The sequence below is a fragment of the Pelophylax lessonae genome, assembly GCF_965119305.1.
Source record: "Pelophylax lessonae genome assembly, chromosome: 3".
Classification (NCBI taxonomy): domain Eukaryota; kingdom Metazoa; phylum Chordata; class Amphibia; order Anura; family Ranidae; genus Pelophylax; species Pelophylax lessonae.
Genome location: NC_138770.1, coordinates 196,581,240 through 196,604,928, shown reverse-complemented (window position 1 = coordinate 196,604,928; position 23,689 = coordinate 196,581,240). Strand labels below are relative to the sequence as shown.

The 23,689-nt window shown below is 42.0% G+C and overlaps 1 protein-coding gene across 1 annotated transcript in view; it reads right to left on the bottom strand.

Moving 5' to 3' along the window:
• LOC309550441 (autoimmune regulator-like) overlaps nt 1-23,689 on the bottom strand; it is a gene marked incomplete at its 5' end in the record, with an annotated part of 54,479 nt that overhangs the window by 13,292 nt on the left and 17,498 nt on the right. Inside the window, 4 exons of the mRNA XM_082250820.1 lie at nt 4,032-4,105; nt 7,937-8,027; nt 9,234-9,349; nt 20,279-20,329. Of these exons, the coding sequence (XP_082106946.1) occupies nt 4,032-4,105; nt 7,937-8,027; nt 9,234-9,349; nt 20,279-20,329 (332 nt within the window). The remainder of the gene's footprint in view (nt 1-4,031; nt 4,106-7,936; nt 8,028-9,233; nt 9,350-20,278; nt 20,330-23,689) is intronic.

The window sequence follows — 23,689 nt, the reverse complement described above, 5'->3', positions numbered from 1 at the left end:
TGTCCCAAGAAAAGTAATAAAAGGGAAATCTTCCAATGGGGACACTAGTTCTAGTAACCTAGGGGTCCCCAAGGAATTTTCCTAATTTGCAAGGATTTCCTCTTACTTCTGTTTGGCTATAGGACAGAAGGTGAAGGGAAATTTCCACAATGGGACACAGATGACAAAAAAAAAAAAAACTCTCAGGGGTTATAACCCTCCCTTACTCCATCCAAAATGAAAAAAAAATTGTTTTGCCTATAGTTCCACTTTAATCTCCAAAAATAATCTATACAAATCCACAGCCTAATGACCCTGCATTTTATTTTTCATGAAATAATTTCTTACTGTGCTTTCTGGCTCCTTGTAACATCCTCTATGAGCTCCTGAGCCTCTCCTTTTCCCCCTCTACTGTAAGTTTGCAATGAGCAGTGCACGTTAGTTGCAGTAATGTGCATGGTTATGCACACTACAAATCCAATAGTTCATAGTCCCAAGTTCATCTTGGGAGTGAGCAAGAGGGGGTGGCTACATACCTGCATACAGTGAGACCATGGAGAACAAACATAGCCACCCTGTAACAGGAAGTCAGATCGCAGCAGCAAATTAAAGGAATTTGGGAATTTGGAGGAAAGCAAAAAAAGTACTTTTTTGAGTTAAGAATGCATACTTATGTAGGGATCTACTGCCCTCTACTGTCTTTGAATGGCTCTGCTGTTTATTGTTCACTGAGATTATTTATGTACATCACTTCCTCTATCTGTAGGTCAGGGTCAGAAACACCAGGAGGTGGAAGCGGAGAGAGAGAAAGAGAGAGACAGACAGAGAACTGAGCTACATTACCTTTTATACATAGGAGCTGCTACTGATGCTGTATTTTTACCCAGACCAAAAGCAGAGACTATGTTCTGATAATTTAATTGCAGCTGCCCATAGCTTCTTGGGTATGTATCTAAATCTATGTAAACACAAAAATACAAAACATCTGGAGTTTTTGCAGTGATTTTCCAACCTGATGCCTTACCTTGGACTCACTAGCTCCTCCTGCTGCCAGCTGCGAACAATGTACAATTTACCTAGCTGTGAACAATGTACAATTTAACCAGCCTTTAAATAGCAGCACTTCCTGTTCCTCTATGCCCGTTTGTTTTGGAATATCTTGCTGGGTGTGCTGTATGCTCGCTTACTGACTATTGTGTATGAACTTTTGCCTGTATTCTTGACCCCTCTTCAGCCTGCCGAATCTGTACTTCACCGCCAGCTTGTGTATGACTTCTGCCTGCCTGACCATTCTTTGGATTACGTTTGGATACCGCTTTGCCCGATCTGTTGCCGGCCTGATCTCTCTGATTACGTTTTCGCCTAAATCCTCAGCACTCAAGCTCCCCTTCGGACTTTACCTAACAGGTACCTAACAGCTGACACTGTGCCCATCCTGTGGTTTTGAGATATTAAATGGCAGATAATAAATAAACTGAAAAAGTCTTATTCAGGGAGGTATGGAAATAAATGTCAAAAGTGATGTTTGACTGATACTGATGTGCTTGTGAGACTGCCTATTTCTGTGGGCTGGGAATCCACAATCTGAAATTCAGGAAGGGAGGGAAAGAAAGGCGCCAAGCAGGCAAAGTGTAGCACAATTTGTTATGATAAAATACAATGTGAACTAAGATTGGCCATTTACAAAGCACAGCCACAGTCTCATCACAGTCTGTGCTTCAAGAATGGCTAAGTGGAGGGAGTTGGCACAACATCGGTACTATTTTCTGTATGTTCTGGCAACTGCTCAGTGGGGGCTTTTACACACTTATTTCAATAAGACACATATACCAAAGTACAGAATGTTTCAAAAAAGTAAAAATCACTGTGCCTGATTTGGGCTTTAAAGTGGAACTCTACTTACTTTCAGGAAGAAAACCAATCCTCTCAATAGGCTCAATTCAAGTCATAATATATGTGTTATTTGCCATAACAGTCTTTATTTTCAGCCATGTTAAAGGCGTTTCCAGTTAAGATTAGCTCTGTTTGTTGAATATAATGGTTGTTATGGCAAATGATGACTGTAACAGCTTAGTCAATTGCGTCTCGGTCAATTATATACAGTAAATGGAAAGGATTTTCACAAACTGTATGGATTCTGTTCTGTAGAGGCTGATAACAGGCATGCTCCCTTCCCCAGATGAAGAAGGGGGAGTGCTAAGTAAGGCTCTCTAGCTGCTATAATCACATGCTTGATTCTAGTGTATCGATAGTTAGGAATAAATTAATTATTGTGAAATGGAGTGAATAATTGTTGGAAATGCGATACAAACAGTGTTGTAACGGTCGCCCCCTGTATTGCCATGGTTATATTGGCTACAATGTGTCAGTTTATAGCTGGCTGACCACTGGAAACCTGCTTTTAAGGGTACTAATGTAAATCTACAAAAAGTTTATTTTTTTTTCTAAAATAACAAACATGTCATACTTACAACTCACATTCTTCCGGGGTCCCCTGCTGGTGCTGCTGGCTCCTCCTGCCTTCGAGTATCCCAAATAGCAAACAGCTTGCTGGGGGGAACTCATGCCAGCTCAATCTCAAGCTACACTATGTGGGTCTATTGACACACACTTTGCAGCTCAGCTCTGCCCCCCCCCCACCCAATCCTTTCTCACTGGATTTGATTGACAGGAGCAGGAGACATGGAATGCATTAAGATAAAAAAACCTTCTGACTTTACAACTCCTTTAATGTAGAGCAGGGGTGTCAAACTCAATTTTATCGTGGGCCACATCAGCATTATGGTTGCCCTCAAAGGACCAGTTGCATCTGTAAGACTAGATGTCCAGAGCATCCCACCCCCCCCCCCCTTACATCAGATGTCAAGAGCTCCCCCTTCCATCAGAAGTCATGAGTCCCCACACTCCTTTACATCACAGTGCACCCTTTTACCATGTGCTGCTGCCAGTAAGAAGCTAGGGGTGGAGCTATGAAGCAGAAAGTGAAGTGTCTGGAGGAGGACCACAGAAAGGCTGGAGTCAGCTGTAAGAGTCTGCTGAATACTTAGACCAGGGGGGGGGGGTGGAGACTGGGCCGTGCCACAGGAAGGTGCAGGATATCTAGGAGCAGCTCCGTCCTCTTCTCTGCTACTGACTGCTGAGACAGTGTGGGGGATTGGAAATGAACCTCTGTGCAGCTGCACAGAGAAGTGAAAGATCTGGTAGAGGAGTTCTGTCCTCCTCTTTGGTGCCAACTGTTAAAACATGGTGGGGACAGAGATAAGGGGGTGCCGTAGATGCAGGAGAGGTGTGAGGGCCACATGAAATGGTTCGGCGGGCCAGATTCGGCCCCCGGACCTTGTGTTTGTCACCTGTGATGTAGCATTAAGTTAAAAAATCATTAATCTTTACAACCACTTTCAATTTATGAAATACATAATGATTATCTTTGACATGACTCTCTTGCTAGAATAAAAAAAAAAAAAAAAACTAAAAAGAAACACCCTGTAAAGTAGTTCACAAACACCTGCCTGATAAGGAATACATTAATCTGACACTTCTGGATGTTTTGGATAGCCATCACTGCTGAAAGCAGCAACTCCTGTAGCACCACAGAAGAGCAAAGATTGGAGGAGCCACTTAGAGCAAAAGGGTTGCTTTAACTGGGGCCATGTGTATGAAGTTGCTTAGACCCTACATTTGGTATCTGTTCCACAGAACATCTAAAAACATCAAATAATATTTAGGTAAATTATTTAGACTGGGTTCACACCTAATACCGATGTGGATCATGGCAGGGTCCGGTGCATCCCTTTTCTCCATTTCAGAGACCAATCAGGCCCGAATTTCTGCCTGAATTCAGACCTGAAACGGAGCCAAAGATGCACAGGACCCCTTGTGCAATGCGCTCCGCAGCCGCCCTGGAGATGTGTGAACCGGCTCCATTGAGAGTCAGCCACACTCTCCTGTCATGCAAATTGGAATGCGGGGAAACCAGGATCCAATTCATAATAGTGTGAACCCAGCCTCATAGAGTATTTTAGATGTGGGTTCAGAACATAGCAGTCTACTACCTGAAAGGGCCACGTTTCTCTGATAGGATTTGACAATCTTTGCTGCTTTCTTGGTGTCTTTTCTCTTGAGGTGCCTATAATGATAGAACAAGATATCAATGCTTGCATTTTTAGTGTGGAAATAGTTGTCAGTATTAACCACTTAAGCCCCAGCCCTATTTCGGACACTTTTTGTTTACAAGTTAAAACCAGTATTTTTTCCTAGAAAACTACTTTATATATATTTTTTTAGCAAAGACTCTGGAGAATAAAATGTCGGTCATTGCAATATTTTTTGTCACGCGGTATTTGCGCAGCGTTCTTTAAAACACCATTTTTTGGGAAAAATTTTGAAAAATAACATTTCACTGCATTTAAAAAATACTAAACAGTAAAGTTAGCCCATTTTTTTGTATATTGTGAAAGATGATGTCACGCCGAGTAAATAGATACCCAACATGTTACCGTTTAAAATTGCGCCAAATCCCCCCCCCCCCCCCCGTGGGATGGCGACAAAATACGGTCAATAGAGATCTCAATAGGCGACGCTTTAAATTTTTTTAACGGTTACCTAAATTGGGTTAAAGTGTAGCTCTTTTTTTTTAATTATTGCTCACGCTCTGGCGATCGCGGCGATACCTCACATGTGTGGTTTGAACAGCGATTTCATTCGCGGCTCGACTTCCGTATACGTTTTTTTTGTGCGCGAGCTAACGGTGACGGGGGCGGCTAAAATTTTTATTTTTTTTCCCCCTATTTATTTTATTTTTTTTTTTAACTTTATTACAGGTTTTTTTTTTAAAAAAAATCTGATCACTTTTATTGCTGTCACAAGCAATGTAAACATGCCTTGTGACACCAATATGCAGTGACAGGTACTCTTTATGGAGGGATCGAGGGTCTAAAAGACCCTAGACCCCTCCACTACACTGCCATGTATGCAAAACGCAGAAAACTGCGTTTTTGCATGCAGCCGTTTTTTAAGATTGCCGCCTTTTGCAGCACAGTAACCCGGAAGTGACGTCATGGACGCCGCCTCCGGGTTACATCATCGGAGACCCGATCAAAGCCGTTTCCGGCTTTGATCGGGACTCCATCCAGCTGGCGGACGTGCCGGCTGGGTGCTCGGGGCTCCCAGTGGGACGTCCCCTCCCGCTCACCCGGGTAAGGATCGAGCGGCTCCCGAGCCGCATCGGTCATTACCGACGGAAAGCCGACCGTCGGCTCTAAACCACGGTACCGGGATGGTGTCTCTAGCTAGAGGCATCATCCTGGTATACTACCGCAAAGTTTGCCATCGTAGTCCTACGTCACTTTGCGTCCTTCGTAGTCCTACGTCACTACGCAAACATTTATTATATTGCAGCTTTTATATTGCAGCTTACCAATTTTTAGATGTGATGTCTGCATCAGTCTTCTTTTTAAGGCTTTTTTTCTTTTATTTTTATCTGGTGATCAGGCCAGTAATTCTGTTATTTTTCAAAAGAATAAACTCTTCTGCAGATGTATCAGTTTACAGGGATGAGGCAAACCATTTACTACTGACAGAGGTGCTTACAATGTAAAACCTTTATCCCAAATGGAAAAAAAATATGCTGTTTTCTGTAATTGCCTATAAAGTGTGAGCTAGAATTTTAATTCAGTGTGGTAGTGTGGATTTAAATCTGCTAGTCCATCCAAGACTACCTTCCCCTCAGTCTTGCCAACCGTCAGTATTTTCACTGGCAGACAGTAAAAAACAGGCATTTTTCTCCTGCCAGTAAATGCCAGTGCCAAAAAAGGTTGCCAGTAAAAAATATGGCTGTGGCATCTGCTACAGTGTGTTCAGGTGGCTCCGGCAGGGGGCAGGTTTGGTGGAGTCGGTGCCTGAGCGTGTTGTGTGATGTCATGGTGCAAGGGAGCCAAGCAGAGAGAGCCTCGTGTGCGGGTCAGCGGGATGGGAGCAAGGCATGCCAGGAGCGGGACTGTCAGTGCTGTTTAGACTAGAGTGGACTAAAGGGACCACCTGGTGTGGACAAAGATTGTCACTGTGACTCAGGAGGGGACATGCCGTGTCGGTGAGGTCTCATCATCATCTGTGCTGCAGCACACTGCTGTCAGTGTCACTCTAAGAGTCAGTTTCACGTGTGTGTGCCTGCCCGTTCTAATTTCTTGCCCTCCTGAGTCCTGTCCCTGAGCTGCTTACTTACTATATCGAAAATAAAAGAAATATGTTTTTTGCCTTAACATCTAACCTAAATCACATTGCTAATTGCATATTGTACTTGTTTGAAGCTTAAATACTAAAATTTGCAATTACAGTAAAACTGTAACTTTGTAACTTTTATAAATGCCAGTAATAACTTAAACAAAAAACAAAACAGTAAGGCTCCATGTACACGGGATGCTGGAAATGGCCGTTTAGGAGCAGTTGGGCGTTTTTTTTAGAAGCCCCTGAACCCATCTACATTTTATCTTATCTGTCCATTTACACCAGGTCGTTTGCGGTCGTTTGCGGGCAGTTGCGTTCAGGGACTTTTTTTAGAACGCAATTATTTGCATTCGAACGTGTGTTTCCCGGCGTTTCAAACGCAAAAACGCGACCGAACGCGTCCAAACGCGACCGAACGCGATGACCCGCGTTTAGCGTTCGTGTTTTTCCATTTTAAAGGGGAATCATTTTTTTGACCTCTAGGAACAGTTCTAAACGCAAATGCCCGCAAACGCCCGCTAAACGCGGGTACAAACGCGACCGAACGGACGTTTCAAACATCCTAAAAATTCCAGCATTCAAAGGGACTTTTAACAACGTCCCGTGTACATGGACCCTAAATTTTGAATGTTGTGTCAGTAAATTTCAATCTAGTAGGTTGGAAACACTACTGCCCCCAGACTAACAATGCCTTTGTCCAAAGGTGCCCCCTGTTCTCCTTCATCTAGAGCAGAGGCACTCCAATACAGGAGGTGTGTTACTGGACAGATCACCAGGCGAAAACAGAGGGGGGAAAAGCCTAAAAAAGAAAACAAATTTAGACACCACATCTAAAGATTGGCAAGCTGTAATATATTAAATTTTTGGGTTTAATACTGCATTGAATATCAAAAAAAAAAAAAAAAAAATTAAAATGTAAAAAAAAAATAAATATATATATATATACAGTTTGTTTTTTTAAAGTGGATCAAAAGTATAAACCTACCTCTTTTCTAAAAGTCTGGGTCCCTGGCCGGCACTAGCATGTTCTTTCCAGGTGCCAGTCTTTGGGTATCTCCATTGGCCAGCCTAGGATGATGTAACTCTTGCATATGTACAGGAGTCAGTCATCCCAGCACACAGGACAGTCGTAAGCGGAACTGCACATGCGCAGCTCAGTTTACATACCGCAGAAGAAAGCGAGCAGGCAGGTAAGTGTTTTTGTTGCTCGCAGTCTGTTATAAGAAGACTTAAGTTCCGCTTTAAAGGTACTTAAAAAAAAAAAAAAACAGACTTACTGCTTGAAAAACAAGGAAAAAAGTCTATAAAAAATAATGAATGCAGGCACTACATTTAACAATTGGTAAGCTGCAATACAGTATATTTAAAATTAATTCCAGGTATTGATATTTTTACTGTACATAGTTATATTGGTCCAGCTTGGACCAATGTAACTATGGATGTATGATACCTGTGGGACCCTAGAAGCTGAAAATCAGTATAGCAGGCACCCCTACTCATGTGATCTCCACTAGCTTCCAGGTCCCCAACTGCCCAGGGGCATTGCCCACACAGGAGTTCGGGCATTGGGTGCAGGCGTTGTTTAGGGAATGCTTTGCACTTCTCAATGAACACAAAGCATTCTCTGATTTAACAAGGTGTAGAGGCGGGGCGCAGTGACATCATGATCCAGTATGTCTGTTCTAGTAAATGTACAGTAGAGGCCAGTGCTGAATCTGAATCATCTGATACTTACTGACATCAATGAGACTTCAGGTTCAGCATTGTTCCTTTGTTCAGGTGGTATTTCTCCTTCTGTATTGCATGATCCACATCTCCATGTACCACTAATAGGGAAACAAGGAAGAGAATAATACTTATGGACCACACATACACACACCATATATAAAATTATTCTGTATGGACTCTCAGAATTCTAACCTGCCCCATCCCATACCTCATAACTGATGGGGCTGCCTATTGCAAGTGGTGAAGAAATCATGAGATACTAGAGACAGACAAGGGCAGGGCTCAGTGTGACTTCTAACAGACAGTCAGTACTTGCATATTAGACAAATGTCCCACTTTTGAGGATCTTGAAGCTCTTAACAATATAACCAGTTTATTTTTTGCACTGGGGGCCTGTTCTAAGACTGGTCTGCCTCCACAATCTAAGCACTGAAACTGTGATCTCCATAACTGATCCAGTAGGGGCAAGATAGCTGTAACTTACAGTCTTAGTAGAATTAGCAGACAGTTACTCAGTTTAAATGACATCTTGCAGATTGTAGAAAGTTTTAATCCAAAAGTTGTGCAGATCATAACAGATAAACATCAGATAGGTCAAATAATCATAATATGTATAGCAAGAGCACTTACATGTGCTCCAAAAAGAAACTAAAGACATATTAAAAAGAGGGTAGGCCTCTAACAGTACAGAGTGAGGAAAGGACAGAATTATTGTCCTTAATGTACAGACAGATCCAATTTGACTTAAAGTAGAACTAAAGTATAGGTAAAACTTTTTTTTTTTTTTCATTTTGGATAGAGCAAGAGAGGGGTATAACTCCTGTCAGATTTTTTATTGCCATCTGTCTGTCCCATTGCAGAGATTTCCCTTAATTTCCTGTCCCATAGCGAAACGTGAAGTGAGATGAAATCCCTTAAAATAAAGGGAATTCCTTGGGGACCCCCAGGTCACCAGAACTAGTGTCCCCATTGGAAGATTTCCTTTGTACTACTTTTTTGGGTACAACCCAAAATGTAGGATTTTCTTTTACTTTCACTTTCAATGATTATGGTAAACAGGACAAAGAGAGAGTATGAATCTCCTTAATGGGGGCACAGACGGCAATAAAAACTGACAATCGTTCTAATCCCTCTCCACTCTATTCAAAACTAGAAAAAAAAATGTTGCCTTTAGTTATACTTTAAATTCAAAATCAAAAATATTTCTGTAAAAAAAGCATTACACAAAGGCAGACAATATGGTATTTGTGTTTTATAGCAATTAAAAGATGACTGAAACGTAAATTAGATTGTGAATTGTGTACCTTGGAATGTGGCTAAGTGGTGGTACCAGACACGTTAGATGAAAAGAACGAGGACAGCCATCACAGCATAATAGCTCTCCACCATCCCTACACACTGAGCACTCATCATCGTTACTCTGTGAATGGCAGGAAACCAAAGAGGTACTGAGTACAGTGACAGCTAACGCATGACAAGTACATGAAGCAAAAAATGGGAAAGACTGGGCGTATTTAACAAGAGTTGAACAGCTTTCCTAAGATCTAAAAAGAATGCCTATCATTCCTGACCCTCTTTTTACCATGTATAGAAAATTAATAGAAACATAGAAACATAGAATGTGTCTGCAGATAAGAACCATTTGGCCCATCTAGTCTGCCCAATATATCTGAATCCTATGAATAGTCCCTGGCCCTATCTTGTATGAAGGATAGCCTTATGCCTATCCCATGCATGCTTAAACTCCTTCACTGTATTTGCAGCTACCACTTCTGCAGGAAGGTTATTCCATGCATCCACTACTCTCTCAGTAAAGTAATACTTCCTCATATTACTTTTAAACCTTTGCCCCTCTAATTTAAAACTGTGTCCTCTTGTGGTAGTTTTTCTTCTTTTAAATATGCTCTCCTCCTTTACCGAGTTGATTCCCTTTATGTATTTAAAAGTTTCTATCATATCCCCTCTGTCTCTTCTTTTTTCCAAGCTATACATGTTAAGGTCCTTTAACCTTTCCTGGTAAGTTTTTTCCTGCAATCCATGTACTAGTTTAGTAGCTCTTCTCTGAACTCTCTCTAGAGTATCTATATCCTTCTGGAGATATGACCTCCAGTACTGCGCACAATACTCCAAGTGAGGTCTCACCAGTGTTCTGTACAGCGGCATAAGCACTTCTCTCTTTCTACTGTTTATACCTCTCCCTATACATCCAAGCATTCTGCTGGCATTTCGTGCTGCTCTATTACATTGTCTTCCCACCTTTAAGTCTTCTGAAATAATTACTCCTAAATCCCTTTCCTCAGATACTGAGGTCAGGACTGTGTCAAATATTCTATATTCTGCCCTTGGGTTTTTACGCCCCAGGTGCATTATCTTGCACTTATCCACATTAAATTTCAGTTGCCAGAGTTCTGACCATTCTTCTAGTTTTCCTAAATCCTTTTCCATTTGGCGTTTCCCTCCAGGAACATCAACCCTGTTACATATCTTTGTGTCATCAGCAAAAAGACAAACCTTACCATCGAGGCCTTTTGCAATATCACTTATGAAGATATTAAACAAAATTGGTCCCAGTACAGATCCCTGAGGTACCCCACTGGTAACATGACCTTGTTCTGAATGTTCTCCATTGACTACAACCTTTTGTTGTCTGTCACTCAGCCACTGCCTAATCCACTCAACAATATGGGAGTCCATGCTCAATGACTGCAGTTTATTGATAAGTCTTCTATGTGGGACAGTGTCAAAAGCCTTACTAAAATCTAGATATGCAATGTCTACTGCACCTCCACCGTCTATTATTTTAGTCACCCAGTCAAAAAAATCTATAAGATTTGTTTGACATGATCTCCCTGAAGTAAACCCATGTTGTTTTTCATCTTGCAATCCATGGGATTTAAGATGTTCCACAATCCTATCCTTTAATAGGGTTTCCATTAATTTGCCTACTATTGATGTCAGACTCACTGGTCTATAGTTGCTCGATTCCTCCCTACTACCTTTCTTGTGAATGGGCACGACATTTGCCAATTTCCAATCTTCCGGGACGACTCCTGTTACTAATGATTGGTTAAATAAATCTGTTAATGGTTTTGCCAGCTCACCACTAAGCTCTTTTAATAATTTTGGGTGTATCTCATCAGGACCCTGTGACTTATTTGTCTTCACTTTAGACAGCAATCTTAGAACGTCTTCCTCTGTAAAGACACATGCATCAAATGATTCATTAGTCATCCTTTCGAGTGGAGGTCCTTCTCCTTCTTTTTCTTCTGTTAAAAACTGAACAGAAGTATTCATTAAGGCAGTTGGCTAGCCCTTTATTCTCTTCTACATACCTTCCGTCCTTTGTTTTTAATTTAGTTATTCCTTGTTTTAATTTCCTTTTTTCATTTATATATCTGAAGAATGTCTTATCCCCCTTTTTCATAGACTGAGCTAGTTTTTCTTCTGCCTGCGCTTTAGAAGTTCTTATAACTTGCTTGGCCTCTTTCTGCCTAATCTTGTAGATTTCCTTATCTTCATTGCTCTGGGTTTTTTTATAATTACAAAATGCTAGCTTTTTATTTTTAATGATTTGGGCCACTTCTGCTGAGTACCACAGTGGTCTCTTCCTTTTTTTGCTTTTACTGACAAGTCTAATGCAATTTTCTGTTGCCTTCAATAATGTACCTTTTAAGTAGTCCCATTTCTCCTGGACTCTATGTAATCCGTTCCTGTCTGATAAGGACTCATTTATGACTAATTTCATTTTTGAAAAGTGTGTTTTTCTAAAATCTAAAACTTTTGTTTTTGTGTGGTGTGACTCTTTCACAGTTCTTATATTAAACCACGCTGACTGGTGATCACTAGATCCCAAGGTTTCGCCTACAATGACATCATATACCGAATCCCCATTTGTGAATACCAAATCCAAAATGGCCTCCCTCCGGGTTGGCTCCTCAACCACTTGTTGCAGAGACAACCCCAGTAGGGAATTTAGAATATCTGTACACCTGGTAGAACTTGCTTTTTTGGTTTTCCAGTTTATATCTGGAAGATTGAAATCTCCCATAATGATAACTTCTCCTTTCATTGTCATTTTAGCTATTTCTTCAACTAGTAGATCATCTAGTTCTTTAACTTGACCAGGTGGTCTATTTATCACACCTACACGAGTTACTGCATGATTAGCAAACTGCAACGTAACCCAAACTGACTCTATGTTGGCCTCACCAACTTGTATTAGGTTAGATTTAATGCTATCTTTCACATACAGGGCCACTCCTCCTCCTTTCTTGCCTTCTCTGTCTCTTCTGTATAAAGAGTACCCTGGTATGGTTATGTCCCAGTCATTTCTTTCATTAAACCATGTCTCCGTAACAGCCACTAAATCTACATTCTCAGATGCCATTATTGACCCAAGTTCATTGATTTTTTTACCTAAACTGCGAGCATTTGTGGACAGGACTCTGAGCTTATCATTTCTTAACCTCTGTGCTTCTGACCTGTTCTGGCATTGTTTCGGGGGGCAATTGGACTCTTGTATTTCCACTCTTTTGCCCCCCCTTCCTAGTTTAAATACTCTTTCGCAAATTCTTTGAGTTGTTCACTAAGTACATTTGATCCTTTGAGAGAAAGATGCAAACCATCTTTTTTGTACAGTTCCTTTCTATTCCAAGTAGAGCTATCATGAGAAACAAAGCCAAATCCTTGCTCTTGACACCATTTACTAAGCCATATGTTGAACTCCTTTATGCGCCTCTGCCTATCATTCTGAACATTATGCACAGGCAGAACTTCAGAAAATGAAATCGTGGATGCAAAATCCTGTACGTCATTACCAAGTGTGATAAAAGATTTTTTCACCTCTGACACTTCATTGCAAGCCAGGTCATTTGTCCCTAGATGGACAAGAACATCCACGTCCCCTTCCTGCTTTGCTTGCTTAACAATATTAATAATACGTCTTCTATCTCGTCTAGCAGGAGCACCAGGGAGACATCTCACAAAACCATTTTCTTTAAGCTCCACACTTCTTATGATTGAATCACCCAGCAACAGCTGCTTCCTTTGAGACTTCACTTTATCTTTTTTGTCCTTGGCTGCAGTCTTGCATACATTAGACATAGGAGTCGATGGTTTCTCACCCTCTGTGCTTGAGTCCATATCCATGTTGTCCTTACATTCTGAGAGTGTTGCAAATGAATTATGGAGAACCACCGACTGTGGGACATGTCTTCTATCCACCACTTTAAGTCTTCCAGAACCTACAGTAACCCATCTGCCATTTCTTGGGGTCCTCTGTGGCAGTGGCATTGCAGCAGTCCCAGCTGGAGTTTGTTTAACAGATAATTTAAATATCTCTGATTTCAAAAATGCAATTTCCTGCTGCAGTAAGGAGAATTGTCTACAGATCTGACAGTATCCGAATCTCCAAAGAGTGGAACATGAAATAAATGCACAACAATTCCTGCACTGAACCAAGTCTGCCATTTTAAAGAGGAGAAAAAAAAAAATTTAAATTATTTAAAAACAAATCTTACCTTTTTTTTTTTTTTCTTTTTTCCACCTTCCAGCCTACCTCCTGACTATCTCCTGCAATATCTCTTCACTGTACTTAAAATGTTGTACTTGAATGGTGTACTTGCAGCTAATAAATAGTAAGACCCTTTAAATACCTACCTAGTGGCAACAGCACAAATCATATGGTGCTTGTTCAGTATTGTTCATCTCCTCCCACTGACCTGATCCACCACTTTATGCCTCTGAAAAACTTAGTACATCATGGTATGGGGTACATATAACAACTTTTTCTGGCTCCCCAAAATACTGCACTTGGGATCTGATTAGCCAACTACAAGGCTCAGGCACTGTCAATTGGGGACAGGAAGAGCTTACCTAACCCCTTCCTGCCCAGCTCTGGCATCTCTTTATGTGGGTCTATATGCCCAAGGGAAGCAAGACAGATTTCCCATATTACATGACCATTGTTATTGGCTGTCACAGTGGTTAAATGATTGGGAGCACATCCTGCCTGCTCCCCATTATAAGGAGACAGCTCAGACATTGTGTTGGGAGAATTCAGTGAAAGTGCTCTCATTCCAGAAAACTCAGCTATGCATGGAAGTCTATGTGTGGCAAGTGGGTGCTAAAGCCCCTCTCTTTGCAGCCACACATATGCATTATGTGGGCAGCAAGAGAGAGGTTCACCTTTTGCAAGCTTTGTGCATGTTTCAAGTTTCAGAAAGTAAAAACATAGATGTTTTTTTCAGTGAGGTTCAAGTATAACTGAAAGCAAAACATATTTTTTTTTAGTTTTGAAAAAAGTGGAGAGGGATTGGAACACCTGAATGGTTCCTACTACTGTCTGTGTCCCCAATAGGGGAATTCCCTCTCTATATGTCCTGTTGACCATTATAAAGTATGCAGGTACTAAAAGAAAACCCCAAATTTGAGTGGTGACCGAAGCACTAATAGATGAGTAATCTTCAAACGGTGACAGTAGTTCTGGTGACCCACACAGATCTTCCTTCACTTTGGAGGAATTTCCTCTAACTTCCTGTTGTGGCTCTGGGACAGGAAGTACAGGGCAATCTCCCCAATGGCAAAAAACTTAACCTTTTCTAAAAGTTTTGCCTTCAGTTCTAATTTCAGGGCCAGAGCAGGAGGCAAGGAGTGTTAGGAAAGCAACAGCAGACATCATATGGCGCCTTTTTCCTAGCTGAAACATTTTTTTTAATTTTTATTTATTTTTTATCACAGAGTCACTTTAAACAAGCTTTTAGCTGCTGATAACTTTAGCATTGCCTGCAGCTTAGCTTTTAGCTGCTGATAACTTTAGCATTGCCTGCAGCTTAAAGCTTGCCCAATTCTTGTTTAAAAGTATAACTAGCACCCTCAATAAAATGGACTCAGAGCAGAACTTTACTTGAAAGTGAAAGTTCCACTTATCCTCCTACTTCCCCCTCCTCTACTCAGAGATGTATAGTAACTAAGTAGAACTAATTCACTACTGTACTTAAGTACCGAAAGGCGGTATCTGTACTTTCCTAGAGTAGAATTTTTTTCTCCTACTTCCACTTTTACTTCACTACATTTTTTCAATGATTTCAATACTTCTACTCCGATATTTTTTTTTTGTGCTGCATAGTTACTCGTTACTATTATAATAATTACCACTGCCAGAACAGTAGATGGCAGGTTTCATGAAGCTCAAAACGTGTATTATCAGCGCATTCGAAAATAAAAGCTACTGTATGTATAATTAAAAGCTGCATTTGAAATAATAAAAAACAATATGATGTTCAAACTTTTGACTTCTTTCTTTAATAATTACATAACACAGTACTTGTACTCTTACTTTCAGTACTTGAGTAGCAATTTTTTTTTCAAAACTACTGGTACTTTTACTTTCAGTACTTGAGTAGCAAAATTTAAAAAAAAACTACTTGCAATACTTAAGTACAAAAAATGTTGAATACTTTAGTACTTCTACTCAAGTCACTTTTTGATCGAGCACTTGTACTTTTACTCAAGTATGGGTTTCGAGTACTTAATACAACTCTGCCTCTACTACAATTGCAACTTTTTCTTTTTAGTGAGTACCTTTTACCAATTAACAAGTACCCACTCCAACTTCTCGACTAGGTAAAAATAGTGTAAACTGACACAGACCCCCCCCCCCCCTTCTCCTAAAAAGCAACCTCCTTGGACACGTCACATGTCCCACAAGACTGTGGAACCATTCAGAAAGTGCAGAGAGCCGGAGTTTTCACTGGCTTTGAAGCAGCAGGAAAACACAACTGGCTTCCCACAGTCAAGATGGCGGTGTCAGGGACGCAAAGACTGGCGAAGAACTGGCCCAGGTGAAGACAGTGCTGGATCCCTGGGTTGGTAAGTGTATGTTTAATAAAAGTCAGCAACTAAAGTATTTGTAGCTGACTTTTAATTAAAAAAAAAATACTGAAGATGCTCTTTAATATCAGATGTACTTTAAATGTATGTATTGCCGCTCACAGAGATTACTCCCTCTGACAATGTCTTTATCTGCTTTTCTTTCCAGAACAATAGAGCCATGTTTGTTCTACCATCATTCAGGACCAATATCTACTTCCTGGACTGAGGTGCTGGATGGCAGGATGATGCAGTCACTTAAATCCAAGGTAAATAATATAATTACTGTATATTAAGACACGTCAGAAAAAATGTTCACGCTCATTTTTTAAAAGTCCACTTTAATGTATATGGCTACATACCCAATAAATTGCCCTTGCCCCCAAAAGATCCTATAACTATGACTTTTCTGAGCACCTGCTTCCACACACGTACGTAACTACTGTATGCTCATGGTGGGTGAGGTGATAGGTCACTGAGCACTGCATTGTGGGATGAAGCAAAGGTTTTCATGTTTTCCTAATGCTATGAAGTTTAGATGTTTTAGGGGTCTGCAGTGGTAGGTCATAGATGGGAACAGAAACTCTTCATAAAATGTAACATTAGTGATGTAGCACCCTCCTAGGTAGGTGCTAGAAAACAGAATCATTTTTGGGTCTTTCTGCTTAACCGGAAGATTGCCAGGCAAATTTAGAGTGCTCTCTGCCTACCAGGGAGCAGGATCTATTAGTGAGGTCTGCTCATGGTGCTCAGGTACAGCTCAGCTTGTCTGAATGTTACACACTGGTCCAATAGGGAGACATATTGGACAGTGGGAGGAAACCTGACAAGTGAGGGCACAGGCATTGTTACAACCCTGGCAATTGGCAGAGGAAAGTGCCTTGTTGCATGCTGGGTGACTTTATAAATGCCAAGGGCACTTGTGCTCCTGGACTTCAGCTGGAGAGCGGGGTCCCGAAGGAAGGGGGAAGCTGTCCCTCCTCTCTAGAAGCTGCCATGCGGCCTTAAATAGAAGACAAGCGGGCCTGAAGTTAGAGAGAACCTGAACCCTGATGTCCTTCGGAGCTGACTCTAAGGGACTGGAAAGGATATGAATCTGCCTATTGTGAGTACAGATCTGTGTCATGGGGCATGTCCTGTGAGGGCCATCCCTACAGCTAGAAGAGTCAGTGGACGGGTGTTAGTCAGGGGCATGCTAGAGAGTGTCCTGAAGATAAAGTAGTCACATCAAGTCTGCTGCTAGAGAGAGCAAGAAGACTTCATTCTTTTTTTTTCAAAACAGTGAGGTTTATTGAAATTTTTGGTACAATACAAAAATAAACCGTGCATTGAAACTGCAATCAGGTTCAGAACACATTGGGGTACAAAAATACAAATATACAAAATGATCAGCACCGAGAGACAGAACAGACATAGTAAAAAACAAAACAGTAGTCAGTGGCTCTCCGTCGATCCAACCCTCGAACAGAAAATATTGATTTACCAGGGGCGGTCAACATAAAATAGTTACCCACTTCATTACTGAGCCGTATCAGGGCACTGCACCCATTTGTCCCAAATCTTGTTGAACTTCTGAGGGCACCCCCTATGTTTATATAAAAGTTTATGAAATGGGATGACACTATTAACCTCCTTAATCCACAAACCTAGAGTAGGAGGAGTAGGTCTCATCCACCTCCTGGCTATCAGTTTACGTACTATAAACAAAGTTTCCTGAAGAAATATGACAGTGGATTTGGGCATCTCTCCATCTGGGTAAACCCCCAGGAGACACTCCTTAGGGGAGAGTTGCAGAGGAGACCCCATCTTGTCATGGAGGAATGTGACTACTTGTTGCCATAGAGTCTGTAATTGGGGACAGCTCCACAAGAGATGAAAGAAGGAGGCGTCAGGGTCTCCACACATAGGACAAGAAGGGACCAAGTCAGGGTGATATTTGGACAGTCTAAGTGGGGTGAGATAAGCCTGGTGTATTATAAAGGTCTGAGTTAGGCGATCCGACAGTTTTGGCGACACTCTGCGGCACGTCTCCAGGGCATCCTCCCATTCCTCATCCTCCATGGCCCCTACACTGCGCTCCCAGCGGGTCTTAAGTGCAAAAGCCAAGGTGGTCGAGGAAGGTGTGTGAAGTTCAGAGTAGAACATGGAAATAAGGTGACTGGGTGCTGTACTTTTAACAATCTCAAGGGTGGTAACCGATTCTAGCTCAGGAGGGCCATCAGGGAATTGAGATCTATAGGCATGGGAGAGCTGTAAGTACCTGTAGTGCATGGGGCCCTGGATCGCAAACTGATCCTGCAAGGCCTCGTAAGACCGCAGACCAGTGGTCATGGAGATATGGCTAAGGAGAAGAATACCCCTCCCGCTCCATATCGACAGGTCAGGGATGGAAAGGAACTCGCGTAATGCGCTGTTATGCCACAGAGGGGTGAATGTGTGAAATGGAGGGCACCGAAGCCTGGACGCTACCACCTCCCAGATCCGACAATAGTGGTATAGAAGAGATCTGGGGCACAAGGGCTCCGGCGAGCCCCTGACACCCCTAAGGATAACTAGGAGGGGGTCCCCGAGGGGATGAGCCCACCAGAAGACTTCATTCTTACATGGAAGTGGCAGTATGGTTAAAGCAGTGTGTCAGCTTCCACAAGTAATCGGGTGAGGCCAAGTGAGAGTTGTCCTTATCTACTGTGAATAGTTAAGTTGGAGTATCCCACTATTCCCTTCTCTCATCCAAGTTCCACAATAAATTAAAAAACCAAATCCCCTAGAATGTTTATTGAGTTACGAGCAAACGGGAGTAAGGAGGCATGTGTGAACCCCCCCCAAACACCTGTTTGCAGATATTCAGAGACCTGAGAAGTAATCACACAGCAAGCCCTACGGGAACAGTGCAACAGGGGGATCCTTTTGGGCATCTGGGGTTACTTTAATGTTTTCTTTACACTTACGTAGGATTTACAACCCAGCCAATCAAGATGAGTGAAGAAAGAAGAACGGGTAAAGATGGCATTTGCGGGTGGAGGCAAGTCCAGTTCATCTTTAAGGACCTGTTAACGTCACAGCCTTGTAACAATGCATGAAACACAGTGTTAAGCATTGACATTGGTACTAAAAAGCACCAAGGCGCCTACAAAGCGCAGCACAACACGCTTGCATTGTATCACACCTCAACGTAAGAACAGGAACCATCTGTACATTGTGATGCTGTGTGTTGAAGAAAGAATGCTGCAGAAGCCTTTTTAGTGACAAGCTTTGCACGTTGCAGTTTGCTGCAATAATCGCTACAAAACTGCACCGTGTTTTAGGGGAGATCCCAAAACGCCAAATCTGAATGGAGCCTATCTACCATAGAGGATATGCCTCAATAAATCCGCACCATGTTTGAAACGCCATTAAAAATGAATGCCACCCTAATTGGCTTAGCATGCTCTGAAAAAGAGGCGCTGCCTCGAAACGCGCAAGCCTGTACAGCTTCGGGGGATGATTGAATTCCGATCTCGATGCTGAGGATCAATTCAATTTTATAATGACATTTGCCTATTGACTGGTGAATTAGTATGTTTTACATTTTATTGTAGAAGTGAGACTCCATGGTAGGAGACAAACAGGAAAAAGCCAGCAAGAACATTAAATGTTAAAATATAACTAAATGCAAAACTTTTTTTAGTTTTTGATAGAGTGGAGAGGGATTAGAACCCCTGGCAGGTGTCTGATGCTATCTGTGCCCCCATTAGGGAGATTCACCCCCTCTATTAGTTCTGTTTATCGTTATCACCAAAAGTGAAAGTTAAAAAAAAATCCCAAATTTTAGGTTGTTCCCAGAACAGTAATAGAGGGATAATCTTCCAATGGGCACATTAGTTCTGATGACAAACAGGTATTCCCTCACTTAAAGTGGTTGTAAAGTCAGAAGGTTTTTTTATCCTAATGCAGCCCTCCTTAGCCCCTCTAATACTTACCTGAGCTCCCACTCTATCCAGCGATGTGCATGACTGCTGAGACACAGCAGTGGGGCCATTGGCTCCCACTGCTGTCAATCAAAGCCAATTAGCCAATCAGGAGAAAGGTGGACGGGGTCGGGCCATGGCTCCATGTCTGAATGGACACACGGAGCTGCGGTTCGGGTACACCCATAGCAAGCTGCTTGCTGTGGTGGCACTCGACAGGAGAGAGGAGCAAGGGGCACCGAAGAGGGACACGAGAAGAGGAGCATCTGGGCTGCTGCAAAACCAACTGCACAGGGCAGGTAAGTATAACATGTTTGTTATTTTTTACAAAACAAATCCTGAAACTTTACAATCAGTTTAAGAATGATTTTCTTTCACTTCCTGTTTTGTCTGTGGGACACAAAGTGAAGGGAAATCTCCCTTAGTGGAGACACAGATGGCCAAAGAACTGACAGGGTTTATAATGTATAACCTTCCTTTACACCATCCAAATTGAGAAAAAAAAGTTTTGCCTCTAGTTCTACTTTAAGTACCTGATGATTTGGTACTTCGGAATCAGATTGTGGAGGAGTTATGATCCCAATCTAGAAATTGAAAACAAGAAAGACTATAATTTAGCATCAATTGAGAGAAAAAATACCATAACTGCCTTAAAGAAATAAATAGCATTTTGTAGAATTTCTCGAATACAACCTAGATTATACATGCATATTATATAACAGTGCATGTGTGTGTTCCATATGATGAATGATAAGTATTACAGAATGATACATGAACATATGTGTGGGTTTTACAGAGAGGATGATTAGAAATAAAAAGACAGAAAGGGATTAAAGCCCCACTCCAGCTAATATAATACTCTGCCATGATTAAATGCTATAAGAGATTTCCCCTCACATCCTCCTATGTCTGAAACCTATCACCTGGACAAAAAACGGGGAGAAATCTCTCAAACAGGACTAGACAGTAATACAAAACTGATAGAGATTCTAATCTTACACACTCTACTAGAAAAAATGGAATTGATTGCTCTCAGGGTCTCTGTTGTAGAGATTTCCCCGACTTTCTGCACTAACATCCTTCTCTGAGCTCAGGCATGATCAGATCCTAGTCGGAAAACACCTGAGCCAGCCCTCCAGGAAACTGTCACTGCATGGAATCCCCCACCATGTATGCAAAGGAGGGGGGATGACCATGACATCATTGCTGTAATATAATCATGTGGCTATATTAGGGCAATGATGTCAGGAGCAGATGATTGGCCCATACAATGACAGCTTGCATGGTTTTATTGTGACATTATAGTGACAGTTTACATTGGCTTATGACATTGGCCTGTGCAGTGGCACCTACAAACAGGAAAAGGAAATAATGACACAGGAAAGTGAATGCAAACTCACAAGAAAGAAAATGCAGCTAAATGCAATATGTAAAAAAACCAAAAAAAAAAAACCAAAAAAAAAAAAAACAAACAAAAAAAAAAAACGTAGGTAAATGCACAATAAAAAATGGATAAAAAATGGAAATTAATTTTTACCTGCATTTCCTATACACACAAGTGTAAACCAGCCCCAAATGATAAATAGCAATCATCAAAGTAATATTCAAATATTATGACTGTAAAAATTCAAATGAAATAATGAGCAGACAGGAAATGTTAGCCTCATTTATACGGGCCTCCTGTGTTTGTTTTATTTAAATGCAGGAAATATTGATTTGGGATGCAGTGGTGTATTTAGGTTTTGTGCTGCCCTAGGCCTGATTAAGCTTGGGCACCCCTAATTTAAATATGACCCACCCTTCCTGTAAAGGCCACACCCTTTCCTGTTTATGACCTGCCCTGTCATCTGTAAACCACAGACCACAACCACAGTCTATCAGTGCCCATCAGTGCAGCCTCATCAGTTCCCATAAGTTCAACTTCATCAGTGCCCATCAGTGCAGCCTTAACAGTGCTCATCGGTGCAGCCTCATTGCTGCTCATCAGTACAGCCTCATCAGTGGCCACCAGTGCAGCCTCTCAGTGCCCATTAGTGCAGCCCATCAGTACTGCCTCATCAGTGGCCATCAGTGCAATATATCAGGGCAGCATATCAATGCAGCCCCATGAGCTTTGTTGCTGCCCCCCTTCAAAGTGCTGCCCTAGGCCTGGGCCTTGTTGGCCTTGGCCAAGATACAGCACTGTTGGGATGTATAGTGTTTGTTTTGCATGTATATTTTCTCCTCCAAAACTCATGCACTTACCCTGTTTAGAGCATCTAATCTGCCTCTGGACACACAGATTTTTATTTTTTTTTCCTAAACTCAACTACTGTGCCTCAACTACTATATACATTCTACAGTCAAGTTCCTCCACCCCAAACTCGCTCATCCATGTCTTTATGGAACTTGCTTTGCGCACTGGTGCACAGTCATGTTGGAACAGGAAGGGGCCATTCCCAAACTGTTCCCACAAAGCTGGGAGCATGAAATTTTCCAAAATGTCTTGGTATGCTGATGCCTTAAGAGTTCCCTTCACTGGAACCAAGGGGCCAAGCCCAACCCCTGAGAAACAACCCCACGCCATAATCCCCCCCCTCCAAATTATTTGGACCAGTGCACAAAGCAAAGTCAATAAAGACAGAAATGAGCAAGTTTGGGGTAGAGAAACTTGACTGGCCTGCAGAGTCCTGACCTCAACACCTTTGGGATGAATTAGAGCGCAGAGTGTAAGCCAGGCCTTCTCTCCAACATCGGTGCCTGACCTCAAAAATGCCCTTCTGGAAGAATGCTCTAACATTCCCATAGGCACACTCCTAAAGCTTCCCAGAAGAGTTGAAGCTGTTATAGCAGCAAAGGATGGGCCAACTCAATACTGAAGCCTACGGACTAAGATTGGGATGCCATTAAAGTTCAGTGCGTGTAAAGGGAGGCGTCCCAATACTTTTGTTAATATAGTGTAGGTGCCAATAAAAGGATTCCATCCACGGAGATACAGATTTTTCACCTTCCTGAACCTCAAAGAAAAGTTTTAGTCACTTCATCTACAGGAACCAGCAGGGGACAATGAGAAGGTCCCAAACGTCTGCAAACATTGAGTCATGTAAGAAGATCAGAGTCTTCTATTTTATTATTATTATATAGTATTTATATAGCGCTGACAGTTTACGCAGCGCTTTACAACTTGAGAGTAGCCAGTACAAATACAATACACTTTAATACAGTAGGAATCAGAGGACCCTGCTCGTTAGAGCTTACAATCTAAGAGGGACGGTCAAGAGATACAAGAGGTGATAACTGGGGGGGATGGGCTGATGGAGAAAATAAGAGCACAGTTGTTAGGTGGTTGCCAGATAGGTTTCTCTGAAGAGATGTGTTTTCAGGGATCATCTGAAAGTAGTCAAAGTTGGAGATAGTCGGACAGATGGGGGTAGAGCATTCCAGAGGATGGGAGAAGCTTGGGAGAAGTCCTGGAGGCGAGCATGGGAAGTGGTTACAAGGGAGCTAGAGAGCAGGAGGTCCTGGGAAGAACGAAGAGAACGAGTTGGTTGGTATTTTGAGACCAGATTAGTGATGTAGCTGGGCGCCAAGTTATGGATGGCTTTGTAGGTTATGGTTAGTAGCTTGAATTTAATTTGTTGGTTGAGTGGAAGCCAATGGAGGGATTGGCAAAGAGGGCTGGCAGACACAGAGCGGTTTGCAAGGTGGATGAGCCTGGCAGCAGCGTTCATGATGGACTGAAGGGGGGATAGTCTTTTTAAAGGTAAGCCAATGAGAATGGAGTTGCAGTAATCGAGACGAGAGATGACCAGGGAGTGGATTAGAAGCTTTGTGGCATCATTGGTTAGGAAGGGACGTATCTTGGAGATGTTGCGGAGGTTGAGGCGGCAAGCTTTGGACAGTGACTGGATGTGTGGCTGAAAGGATAGTTCAGAGTCCAGGATTATACCTAGGACCTTGGCATG